At 43.8% G+C, this 13,482-nt stretch overlaps 1 protein-coding gene across 4 annotated transcripts in view; it reads left to right on the forward strand.

The window, feature by feature from the left end:
* LOC120062076 (SAP domain-containing ribonucleoprotein-like) overlaps positions 1-12,986 on the forward strand; it is a 65,252-nt gene extending 52,266 nt beyond the window's left edge. For 2 of the 4 annotated variants that reach the window (XM_039011885.1, XM_039011893.1), the window contains exons 10-12: positions 10,981-11,067; positions 11,614-11,674; positions 12,089-12,986. In XM_039011885.1, coding sequence (XP_038867813.1) covers positions 10,981-11,067; positions 11,614-11,674; positions 12,089-12,126 — 186 coding nt within the window. In that variant the 3' untranslated portion in view covers positions 12,127-12,986. The remainder of the gene's footprint in view (positions 1-10,980; positions 11,068-11,613; positions 11,675-12,088) is intronic. The other 2 variants (XM_039011900.1, XM_039011908.1) reach the window with 1 other exon arrangement.
* The last annotated feature ends 496 nt before the right edge of the window (positions 12,987-13,482 follow it).

A 13,482-nucleotide genomic window follows, 5' to 3' on the forward strand; every position in this document is an offset into this window, starting at 1 on the left:
TTTCCACGCGCTGCGCCTTGGTCCTCTCAGTCCCTTTGACGATCGTGACAGAATTCCCCACCAATGCGGGATCAAGCAGCGTGAAAAGCGGCAACAGGAGCAGCGCAAGGAGGAATGGAAATGGGAGCGTAATATGGACTACACTACGTGGGAGGAGATCGACAGTTGGGCGATCGACCCAGGGCGAGTGCCGGAGCCAGCCTGGGATTCTCTGGCGCAGTGTGAGGAGGGATACCGGCGAATGGAGGCAGCACGACGACGCGGTAGGAAGCCTGTGAGTCAGCCCAAAAAAATTCTTGGGGGGGGGCTTAGAGGTAGTGGGCCGAGGGCAGGTAGGAGACCTGCGCCCACTTCCCAGGCTAACCGTGGAGAGCGGGAGTACGGGCGAACACCGTGTTACGCAGTAGAGCGCACGGTGTCTCCTGTATGTGTTCATAGCCCGGTGCGGGTTATTCTACCTCCCCGCACTGGTAGGGCTAGATTGGGCATTGAGCCAGGTGTCATGAAGCCGGCTCAACGCGTCTGGTCTCCAGTGCGTCTCCTCGGGCCGGCATACATGGCACCAGCCTTACGCATGGTGTCCCCGGTTCACCTACATAGCCCGGTGCGGGTTATTCCGCCTCCCCGCACGGGTAGGGCGACGGGGAGCATTCAACCAGGTAAGGTTGGGCAGGCTCGGTGCTCAAGGGAACCAGTAAGCCTGCACGGTCCGGTATTTCCGGCGCCACCTCCCCGCCCCAGTCCAGTTCCACCAGTGCCTACACCACGCACCAGGCTTCCAGTGTGTCTCCAGAGCCCTGTTCCTCCTCCACGCACTCGTCCTATGGTGCGTGTCTCCAGCCCGGTACCACCAATTCCGGCACCACGCACCAAGCCTCCTGTGCGTCTCCAGAGTCCTGTGCATCCTGTTGCTGCTCCCCGCATTAGCCCTGAGATGCGTGTCCCCAGCCCGGTACCACCAGTTCCGGCACCACGCACTAGGCCTAATGTGCGTCCCCAGGGTCCAGTATGCCCTGTTCCTTCTCCCCGCACTAGCCTGAAGGTGCGTGTCCTTAGCCCGGTGCCTCCAGTTCCGGCACCACGCACCAGGCCTACAGTGCGCCTATTCCGGCCAGAGCCATCCGTCTGCCCAGCGCCATCTGAGCCATCCGTCTCCCCAGCGCCATCTGAGCCATCCGTCTCCCCAGCGCCATCTGAGCCATCCGTCTCCCCAGCGCCATCTGAGCCATCCGTCTGCCCAGCGCCGTCTGAGCCATCCGTCTGTCCCGAGCCATTAGAGCCGCCCGTCTGTCCCGAGCCGTCAGAGCCATTAGTCAGTCAGGAGCCGCTAGAGCCATTAGTCAGTCAGGATCTGCCAGAGCCGCCAACCAGACAGGATCTGCCAGAGCCGCCAACCAGACAGGATCTGCCAGAGCCGCCAACCAGACAGGATCTGCCAGAGCCGCCAACCAGACAGGATCTGCCAGAGCCGCCAACCAGACAGGATCTGCCAGAGCCGCCAGCCAGACAGGATCTGCCAGAGCCGTCAGCCAGACAGGATCTGCCAGAGCCGTCAGCCAGCCATGAGCAGCCAGATCCGTCAGCCAGCCATGAGCAGCCAGATCCGTCAGCCAGCCATGAGCAGCCAGATCCGTCAGCCAGCCATGAGCAGCCAGATCCGTCAGCCAGCCATGAGCAGCCAGATCCGTCAGCCAGCCATGAGCCGTCCAGCCAGGATCCGCCAGAGCCGTCCAGCCAAGATCCGCCAGAGCAGTCATCCAGCCAGGATCCGTCCCTCAGTCCGGAGCTGCCGTCCCTCAGTCCGGAGCTGCCCCTTATCCTGGTGCTGCCCCTTATCCTGGTGCTGCCCCTTATCCTGGTGCTGCCCCTTATCCTGGTGCTGCCCCTTATCCTGGTGCTGCCCCTTAGTCCGGTGCTGCCCCTTAGTCCGGTGCTGCCCCTTAGTCCGGTGCTGCCCCTTAGTCCGGTACTGCCCCTTAGTCCGGTGCTGCCCCTTAATCCAGTGGGGTTAATGTGGAGGGTGGCCATTTGGAGGAGGCTACGTAAGCGGGTAGTGACTATGGTGGGGTGGGGACCACGACCAGTGCCGGAGCCGCCGCCGTGGACGGACGCCCACCCAGACCCTCCCCTAGACTATGTGCTGGTGCGCCCGGAGTTCGCACCTTAAGGGGGGGGTTATGTCACGCCCTGGCCTTAGTATTCTTTGTTTTCTTAATTATTTTAGTTAGGTCAGGGTGTGACATGGGAAATGTATGTGTTTTTTGTAGTGTCTAGGGTGGTTGTAAGGTTGAGGGGGTTTATTAGAGTAGTTGGGTTTTTGTTTAGTATAGAAGTCTAGCTGTGTCTATGGTTGAGTGTAGGTATCTAGGAAAGTCTATGGTTGCCTGAATTGGGTCTCAATTAGAGACAGCTGGTTATTGTTGTCTCTGATTGGGAGCCATATTTAAGGCAACCATAGGCTTTAGCTGTTTGTGGGGAATTGTCTATGTCGAAGTGTTTTGTGTCAGCACTTATGTTTGTATAGCTTCACGGTCGTCTGTTTTGTTGTTTTGTTTTTTCCTTCTTTAAATAAAAAGATGTACTTTCCACGCGCTGCGCCTTGGTCCTCTCTCAGTCCCTTTGACGATCGTGACACTTTCTATGGGGAACATTCCATTGTGGGTTTTGTAGTCAACTTGAGCACTGCAGATTTCCACAATTTTCACATGTTGCTTCCTAACTTATTATAACGCTGATATTGCCCAAAAAATTGCAACCTATATTGTTCTCATATATTTGCATTATTTAACAATGTAAATCATAGGGATTTGTAGTTTTGAGTGGATTATTCCTTTAAGTCATACAAACCATATCTACCCGTATTTAGAAGCAAATATGTTTTACTAACTGTTACATCATATACACAATTAAAAAATCTCTGTTCTTTTAACTTAAAATCGTGCGTGAGCATAAAATCACCAGTCTGATTAATCACCAACTCATTAGAATGTATGGTGGATGGCTGTTATAGAAATTGTGTAAACAAGCCTAGAGTTCAAAACTGTATCCCCCACACCCACCTTATCCTCTGCTCTCCATTTCTCTTCTGTGTACCCATTTACTGAGGTTACGCGTACAGATGAATGCATATTCTAAAAGTGTGTGCATGCATTGAGTTGAGCTTGTTTTTGCTGATTTCATGGGGCAACAGATGAAAGACAATCCGTTTCCTTTCTATTTGGGACTTATTGTACTGGTCAACAACATTTGCATAGAAGAAGCATCTCAAGACCTAATGACGTCATTCACATGGATGTGATGGTGATGGAGACAGGAGAGGCGTATCATTTTTGGCAATGACTATGGTTTTGGTGTATGGTTTTTCAGCTTGAAATCAACATATTTTGCGTTATAGTTTACGTAAAGTAAGTAATTTATCACGAACAAAGTACTAGGGTAGTGACTTGATGTTAGCTTCAGGAGTAAGCTAGCAACGAAAGTTAGCCTACAAAGCTATCTTCTTGCATTGTAAAGTGTCCTAGCCTGTAATGGGCATTGTTTTGCGAACAGTAATTAACAGCTGCAACATTTCTACATGCCGTGTTGCATTATTCAAGTGTGTTCATTTCTGTGCAGTGGGGAGCTAACATGATGCATCCCAGACTCCCAGTGAGTGCAGTCGTTCCCCAGGACAGGCTAGAGCTAGCAATGAGTAAGTGTAGCAAGCACGGAGCACTCACGCTATAAGGGGACATAGGCTGCACTGATAGACAGAGTTCATAATCTCTCAATCTAGTACTGAACCGTTTTTCATGTTATAGTATTGAAATAGTACAGAAGTATCAGGATACAGTGGAACACTAATGCCTATTACACCGCAAAGCCAGCCACTCACTGTCACTGCTATGCTGTCAAAGGCTCCCACCAGCACCTAAATCATTGCTGAAATCTTTTTATATCTGCAACGGTTTGAATTTGAGTGGGGTGAGACTGATGACTTCCCCCATATGTGATGGCCGGCAATCACTACGCTGTGCCCCCCTCTCCCTACCCTGCATTCCACAAAAGACAATTGACGAGCCGTTTTCTGCATTACCACATCATGCATACTTTAATTTGAATTGAAGAAAAGCAATGAGCCAAATTTAATTTATCGGTCCTGAGAATGAATGAGTGAATAACTGAATCCCCAGCTTTGGTCATTTATCATTCTCCACACATAGACAAGGCATTTGTCTACTCATTTGAAGGACCATCATTTACATGTGTGATTTTTAAGGAGGAGGCTTGGCTGGACTTTCAGCTCTATCTGCATTTGAATCTGGAATTATAATAGCAATAGGCCCTTTCCCCCCCCACAAAGTGTATGGAACCACACTCAAATGTACGCACACACTTTTGAATAGAAGCATAGAGGGCCATCTGTCCAATCTGGCCATACATATCTGGGAAAATAAAGAAGGCTTCTTGACATGTCACATAATTTAATGTCCCTCAGAATAGGGGCATAGACGTCAGTTCAACATCTAGTTTTGATTTACATTTGGTTGAGTTCAAAACAAAGTTTATTAGTCGCTTACACAGTTTAGCAGATGTTATAGCGGGTGCAGCAAAATGCTTATGTTACTAGCTCCTAACAATGCAGTAAAATCTCAAACAGGTGTACACAAATAATCAACTTAAACTAAGAACAAGAAATAAAGGAATGTCGGAACGAATCCAATTGACAACCCAAATAGCACTGTAACAGTAATCCAAATGCATTCTTTACGTATCTACACCAAATTAATTTACACAAGATATACTAGGAATGATATATACAGCAGGAAATATATTAGTAGTGCAATTTTATTTTTAACCTCCGTCTTAAGCTGTTGGGGGGGATACTAAGCTAACATATGGAATTGTTTTAAGATGGTCATACCATGGATCATTTAGCTTTTTGATTTTTAATTTTATGACCCCTTTAGGTATAAAAAAAAATCTATATTTGAAACAATATTTAATTTGGCCTTTACTACTATTTCCCATTGAAACGCGTTGAATAACACATTCATAAATTGGTTGAAAATACAGTAAAAAAATTGACCATACTGAATGTTTTGAAGTGTCCTATATCTAGGAGATATAAGAAAGCTCAGGAAATGTATATATTTTTTGACACATTTAACCCCTTATTTTTGTTGGCACAAAACTACCTCCATACTTCCATTCGTTTGTATGGGTTACCTTCAGACGAGTCCCCTATCTATAGAGTGGTCATATTAGTTTGTAAGCCAAAGCGTTCGGACGCTACCGATTTTCAGAAGGACAACATTGGGTAGATGCGGTTGATTGAGACGCAGCCCATGCAAAAAATACATATCTCAAGCTTAAACTGATGGATTTGGATGGGGATTTGCATGATCGAGAGGGATAGAGAGCCGTTGCTTCGTGAGGTATCTCTTCATGAAAATACATGATCGAAGTGAACAATAGTTGGCATTCAGCAGTCATAAAAATATGCCTTATTTATTTTAAAGAACTACTAAAATAGTGATTTTGTCAGACAGTATAAGGCAGCAGCTCTATAGAGATGAGGTGATGACTTGGAATTAAATAATAGTAATCAAATAAAACAAAGATACACAACTGAAATTTGATTAAAGTAATGTGAATAAATGATGGTTAATAAGCAGTAATGGTAAGCAGTAATGGTCACTACCATCATGGGACTTTTATTCATTGTTTTATTCTGTGTTAAAGCATTCAACTCACATAATGCATAGTGTATTTCGTTAAAAAAATTATACTAATCGAAATCGAACCGACCTCAAAAACCACTAATCGCTCAGCAGTATATATTACAGTGAGCTATGTCAAGAATCCAGTATATAAATAAATATGCAGTGTGTATAAACGGTAACTAAAATGCTATGTAGAGTAGTAGAAATATTATTAATATTAGAGTTGTCAACTAACGTGAATTCGATGTGAAATCAAAAAAAGATCACATTGGATTTAGGTTAAAAAAAAGTTAACTTACTTTTTATTTACTTTTTGCAAACCCAAATTAATTTTCAACGTCATCACATAGATTTTTAGGGGTTGAAATGATGTGGAAACAACATTGATTCAACCAGTTTTTGCCCAGTGGGTGATGTCAAGGTACAGAGATGATCGAGAGTTCTTTGTCGGTTTCTATTAATCAGAAATAGCAATGTCTGAAAGCTTTCGTATTTGAGTGTTTCTGTGGGCAAGGTTGTGATTTGTGGAAAAAGTGACATCATACGAAAAGTGTTAGATCCGTCATCTCGCCTCTGACCGGTTCATTTTCCCCTCGTCTTTGCATTTAGTTAAGAATGATAGATTTGTGAATGCACTTAGCTACATGCCATGGTCCACTATTGTAGCCTCTGATTTTTTACTCATTAGTTTGAATAATAACTGTCACTAATTCAAGCTGTTCTAGAATGGCTTTGTGAATAGAGAAAGAAAGAGAGCGAGGAAGAGGGAGAGCAAGAGAGGGAGGATAGAGAGGCCTGAGAGATTAACTCCAGTGAGCTCACTCCGTGAGGCCCAGGAATGGCTGAATATTGTTCTAGGGGTGGGGGGATGAACTTGATGATCTCGGGGGGTGGAGGGGGGATTGCTGTTCCCTGCTCCTGACAATCAAAATTAGATTGGCCAGCACTGTGTCAACACTGGCCTCTGCTTAAGGCATCACAGGGGCAGGGGGGGACAACCGGTTTTTGAGAGTTTGCCATGTGAACTATGGAGAACCCACAGAGCCTTTCACTGACTGTGCCGGCCTTAAAGAAATGCACAACTCTTTTCATAGGCCAACACTGAAACAACCCTTCCCTCATCTCAATCTTTTGTGACAAACAAATCCTCTCAGTATATGATTATGTTCTTCTGTTCATCAATATCTTGTGAAAGTATTGTGTGAAAATAGTATTAAGTAATTGGAAATGAAAAGATTTCCCACCTCTTCTCATTCCTTCGGCACATCTTCACTGTGAAGGGGCCAAAACAATCCATTCCTGTTCAATAGAAGGCTGGTTGGTGAAGGCAGAGCCTGGAAGAAGGTACACTACATGACCAAAAGTATGTGGACACCTGCTCGTCGAACAACTCATTCCAAAATCATGGGCATTAATATGGAGTTGGTTCCCCCTTTGCTGCTATAACAGCCTCCTCTCTTCTGGGATGGCTTTCCACTAGATGTTGGAACATTGCTGCAGGGACTTGCTTCCATTCACCCATGAGCATTAGTGAGGTGGGCACTGATGTTGGGTGATTAGGCCTGGCTCGCAGTCGGCATTCCAATTCATCCCAAAGGTGTTCAATGGGGTTGAGGTCAGGGCTCTTTGCAGGCCAGTCAAGTTCTTCCACACTGTTCTCAAAAAAACATGTATGTATGGACCTTCCTTTGTGCACGGCGGCATTGTCATGCTGAAACAGCAAAGGGCCTTCCCCAAACTGTTGCCACAAAGTTGGAAGCACAGAATCGTCTAAAATGTCACTATGCTGTAGCGTTAAGATTTCCCTTCACTGAAACTAAGGGGCTTAGCCCAAACCATGAAAAACAGCCCCAGAACATTATTCTTCCTCCACCAAACTTTACAGTTGGCACTATGTATTCGTGCAGGTAGCGTTCTCCTGGCATCCACCAAACCCAGATTCATCCGTCTGACTGCCAGATGGTGAAGCGTGATAAATCACTCCAGAGTACGCGTTTCCATTGCTCCAGAGTTCAATGGCAGCAAGCTTTACAGCACTTCAGCCGACGCTTGGCATTGAGCATGGTGATCTTAGGCTTGTGTGAGGCTGCTCAGCCATGGCAACCCATTTCATGAAGCTGCTGACGGACAGTTATTGTGCTGAAGGTACTTCCAGAAGCAGTTTTGGGCTCTGTAGTGAGTGTTGCAACCGAGGACAGACACATTTTACGCGCTATGCGCTTCAGCACTCGGCGGTCCCGCTCTGTGAGCTTGTGTGGCCTACCACTTCGCTCCTGAGCCGTTGTTACTCTTAGACATTTCCACTTCACAATAGCAGCTCCAGCAGGGCAGAAATTTGACGAACTTACTTTTTTTGAAAGGTGGCATCCTATGACGGTGCCACGTTGAAAGTCACTCAGCTCTTCAGTAAGGCCATTCTACTGCCAATGTTTGTCTACGGCGATTACATGGCTGTGTGCTCGATTTTATACACCTGTCAGCAACGGGTGTGGCTGAAGTAGCTGAATCCACTAATTTGAAGGGGTGTCCACATACTTTTGTATATATAGTGTAGGTCAGACACTTTAGGCACATGGGGTTTGGCTTTCCATTCTCTGCATTTGAATGTTGTTCAGACTCACAGCTTCGACGTACCTTCAAAACCAGAAATGACTGTGAATGTCAGCACAAGGATGGAGAAGCTTGTCATCATAGTGTTTGAGACTGGAGCCGCGTGATTGGGTTCTTCGAATCTAGCACTAATGCATGCACAATTCTGGTTTGAGAGTCTCGGATCTTCAGAGCCGGCCCCCAACTCAAATGAGACCTGTGGACTTGTCTAATTCAGGAGAGAGGACTTGCAGGCAGCTTTTCAAGGGGACTGCTTTATCACTTTCCAGCGAATGGAGGTCTTCTGGGAAGGAATTTCTCTGGCAGTACTAGAAAAGCAGTATCTTACATTGAGAATGGTCGGTATCTGGAGAACCAGAATTTTAAGGAGGAGCTTGGTTGATAGACTGGTATGTGGCTTCAATCAAATACATTTTTATTTGTCACAATACAACAGGTGAATACAACAGGTGTAGTAGACCATACCGTGAAATGCTTACTTACAAACCCTTAACCAACAATCCAGTTCAAGAAATAGTTAAGAAAATATTTACAAAATAAACTAAAGTAAAAAATTATATGAAAAGTAACACAGTAACAATACCGAGGCTATATACAGGGGGTACCGAGTCAATATGCGGGGGTACAGTTTTGTCGAGGTAATTTGCACATGTAGGTAGGGGTAAAGTGACTATGCATAGATAATAAACAGCGAGTAGCAGCAGTAGCAGGGGTGTCAATGTATAGTGTGGGTGGCCATTTGATTAATTGTTCAGCAGTCTTATGGCTTGGAGGTAGAAGCTGTTAAGGAGTCTAGACAAGACTTGGCACTCCAGTACCGCTTGCCGTGCGGTAGCAGAGAGAACAGTCTATGACCTGGGTGACTGGAGTCTTTGACAATTTTTTGGGCCTTCCTCTGACATCGCTTAGTATATAGATCCTGGATGGCAGGAAGCTTGGCCCCAGTGATGTACTGGGCTGTACTCACTACCCTCTGTAGCGCCTTATGGTCGGATGCTGAGCAGTTGCCATACCAGGCGGTGATACAACCGGTCAGGATGCTCTCGGTGGTGCAGCTGTAGAACTTTTTGAGGATATGGGGACCAATGACAAATCTTTTCAGCCTATTGATGCGTATGAGGCGATGTCGTGCCCTCTTCATGACTGTGCTGGTTTGTTTGGACCATGATAGATCCTTAGTGATGTGAACACAGAGGAACTTGAAGCTCTCGACCCCTTCACTGCAGCCACGTCAATGTGAATTGTGGCGTGCACGGCCCTCCGTTTCCTCCGTAGTCCACGATCTGCTCCTTTGTCTTACTGACGTTGTGGGAGGTTGTTGTCCTGGCACCACACAACCATGTCTCTGACTTCCTCCCTATAGCATGTTCCATCGTGTCGTCGGTGAACTGAATTAAAGGGAAACTACACCCCCAACTGCACCTTCTTCTGATGGGGTTTAAGCATTGTTGTGGACTTATTAGAACATCAGACTTTTGTAGTTTTTCTATTTAAAAAAGTGTGAAAACCTGATAAAAATAGGGACACCTGGAAAAACTAAATGGGGAAAACTGAATTTACCAAAAGCAGATTTTATAGAGCCCTACAACTGTATATTGACTGTTCAAGATCGCTAACAATAACACACTTTTTGAGATTGCGCAAATGTAATCAATGTAAATCTGATATTGTCAAGTTAAAATTGTAATATTTGTGTATGGAGGTTAGGTCATTATAGACTATGCTACTTGCTCAGCCCGCAAATTAAAGATAACATTTAAATGATGCGCGCAGCATCTGCTTTTCCAGGACAGTTTTCTTTTCATTGGGGGCCAGTAGCTTTCAGTTGGTACTGGCCCGGTGTGCCAATGGCAAAGTTATCTGAATGTCAAGCCCTGCAAGGGCATTCTAATTTAAAAGATGGCTAGTCATTTTTTGCCTGGTTCTTTATGGAATACAGGTACATTATGGGCCACAGGTCAGGTCATTATCCCTGCGCATCCCCAAATCATGTGCTTGTGCCATTAACTGAAAAAATGTGTATCACCGGTGCCACCAGTGGAAAAAGTTAGTCGAGAAACCTGTGTTGAGGAGAGCTTGCTAGGAAGCATTTCACTGTACCGTTTACACCCTGTACACGTGACCAATAAACTTTGATTTGATTATTGCTGAAGTATCCTATGGCCACAAATGTAAACTTCTGAAAAATATGTAACTTTGACCAACTTATTTTTCTTCTTAATTCAACAATTATGGCGGTAGCGCAACCAAAAGCTCATATTTGCCTTCTTTGTTGGTCTTTAAGGTAGTAATGCTGTATGTGGTGTCCCACTCTCAGCCCTTCCCACTCCTCACGTTGGTTCTGGGATGTGGGCGGGGATGGAGCCGACCTCAAGGGTTGTGTTTTGAATGTTTGACCAGTGACCTGGAATCTGTCAGTTTGTTCTTGTTGGCAATCTCTTGCCAGAACACAGTGTGTGAGGGAAAAGCTTGCTGTGTCCTCGCATAACCTTAACATTAATCGCCAGGCCACCAGATTTTCAGCCTTTTAATTTACACCCAGAATTTGGGGGTATTTTTCTTCCCCCTTACTCAATGTACTTTGGCATTTCTGTCAGCGGAATGTCATTTATTTGTTGCTTTTCCAAAAGACTAAGTCTCCTCATCCATTTCTGATGTGTTGCAGGTTGAAGTTGACGAGAAGCTGAAAAAGAGGAAGGAGAGGTTTGGGATTCTCACTGCTGCTGCTGTAGTTGGGGCCGAAGATAGCGAGGTACAAAAGGTTTTGTTTTCATGTTCTTGGGCTATGACCTGTTGTTGCCAAAAGAGAGCTGGTGGGACAGATTTGTAAGTGATCAAACACTGTTGTGAGAAACATTAAAAATAAGCGAATGAAATGTTCACATAGCTGTGTGTTGGGAAGGAGGGTATAAGAATGTTTTGTAAGTTGCTATTAGAATGTTTTAGAACAGAAAAATAATGAAGAATAGCAAAGTTTTGAAAGAAGAAGAATTGGGCATTGCCTCAAAGTTTGAAAGAGAAAACCAAAATCAAACATTTTAGTTGATGTTATGAACCTATTTTGAGTCAATAGATGTGTAAAATCTGTTGGGTAAATGTCATGTGAGTCATCTTTAACAAGTGTAAATGATTGCTTAATTTCCACATTCCACAATTCATATTCTTGGAAAATGTAATTGTTTCCAAAGTTCATAGGGGTATACAGGCGTAGAGTCTAACTTTACAGTTCTCAAAGTTTCTACCTTGAGTTTTTTGAAAATGTCTTGAATGATTGATGTTCTCTTGAACACACACACAGGAATTCCAGATGGTATCGGAGCATGTCGATGACCTATATAGTCATCCAGCAATGACAAGCAGTTAGTGTTTTGTGCATTGCTTACTTCTGCTGTTATGATATCTAGCATACAATATGGTTATTAATTATTTTGCATAAATAAGTAATCAAATTACTAAATCATATATGTAAGGATGATGCTTGCAGTTGTAATGTTGCAGGTATCAGGCCTGCTTGTTTTGATCCTGACTTAATACTCTGATGTGATGTTTCTGCTTCCTAACCACCACCCTGTCATTTAAATAATAATTCAGCAATTCTAATCTCACTTGATAAGAAAGATCTATTTATTACTGTTGCACATGCATATTCCACAAATTTAAATCCTGAGTCACAATTTACAATGAATTCTGTATATGCTCTTCTGTATACATTTCAAACACATGACATTTATGTTGAATGTTCCTTACATGTTCATTCCCCCCCCCCATTTCAGGCAAAGAAGAGGAAACGAGCAGACCGATTTGGAAATAATTGATTCAATTTTATATTTGTACTTTTTTAATGATTTAATTTTGTATTTTTTAAAACTTGTTACTCTTGTTTTACAGTGGTAAAATACCAACCTGTGCTGTTCAGTAAGAAATAATCTTTACACAATGTAAAAGTTGGGAAATTAAAGATCTTATCCAATTTCCCAACAACCCTTAAGTAAACTTGCTGTTGGGAAATAAGTCTGTGTACCCAATTCGGTGTTAAAGGAACTCCTCCAGGGGAGGGATGGTCCTGCTGTATCTGCTCTGCTCTAGAGGGGAGAAGGGGTTGATGTTCCCTGGCAGGGATTTTAATAACTAAACAACATATAGCTAAACCTGTCAATAGGTGTTATGGTACCACTGCTCCAGGTTTGTGACATGTCACTCAGTGGACATGCTGTAACAAGTGTGGAGGCACTAAGCTACTTTTCAGTTGGGAATTCATTGTTATATCAGATATCCACTTCAATAGTTTGCCAGTTTGGATTCCTGGCTGCACACTTAAGCTAACTTCATAATGAGAAATGCATCATCTTACAGTAATTTAATAGTGCTACAAAATACATTTCAGACACTTAGGGATGATTTAGGCATAGCATTTCAAACATGAAGTATTGACTTGGCATTGATTTTTGAACAGAAACGCTAGTTGGCATTTGGTGATGTGAGCCAGGTAAACAAAAGCATGGATTGTTGTGGTCTCTGCTTTTCCAAAGACTACTTTCATATTGTTTTCCTTACACTGTGATTTTTAAATTGGGTGAACTATCCCTTTAACACGTTTGCTAAGTGGGTTTAATAAACAGTTAATAATGAATAGATTGTTTCTAGATCTAATAAAACGTGACTGTTATTGGACTTCTGACATTGTTCTTATTACATTTCACAATATCATTTAAATCAAACTCCAGCTAAAAGTCTCCTTAACCATATGCTATAGCACCAGCAATACCTACTAACAACACCAATACTGTTTTTTTTCTTCATATTTAACCAATTTAATCAAAACACTTGAATATTCCCTGAGACAGTAATTCGGGATGGAGGCAATTATCACTTGAAGTTGAAGCGTCCCTGAAATGGGCAGAATTGGTCTCTTTCATCCTTCACACAAGTGAACAAGTGTTATTTTTTTTCTTGAACAACCTCCCTCTCTGAACACTGGTCTGTTATTGAGCAGGACATAAAGGTGTTACTGATTACTGTGTTAAGCAATCAATCCTATTGAGTGCTGCCCCCAATTTACCTTCAATGAACTTTTCTTCACTTTATGGCTATTGCTGCAATCATAAACTTCCCAACCCTCTTTCTTGGGAGTTTTGTAAGATTTTAATATTTTTCCTGTTTTCCCCTC

The sequence above is a fragment of the Salvelinus namaycush genome, chromosome 2 (genome assembly GCF_016432855.1).
Source record: "Salvelinus namaycush isolate Seneca chromosome 2, SaNama_1.0, whole genome shotgun sequence".
NCBI classification, from domain to species: Eukaryota; Metazoa; Chordata; class Actinopteri; order Salmoniformes; family Salmonidae; genus Salvelinus; species Salvelinus namaycush.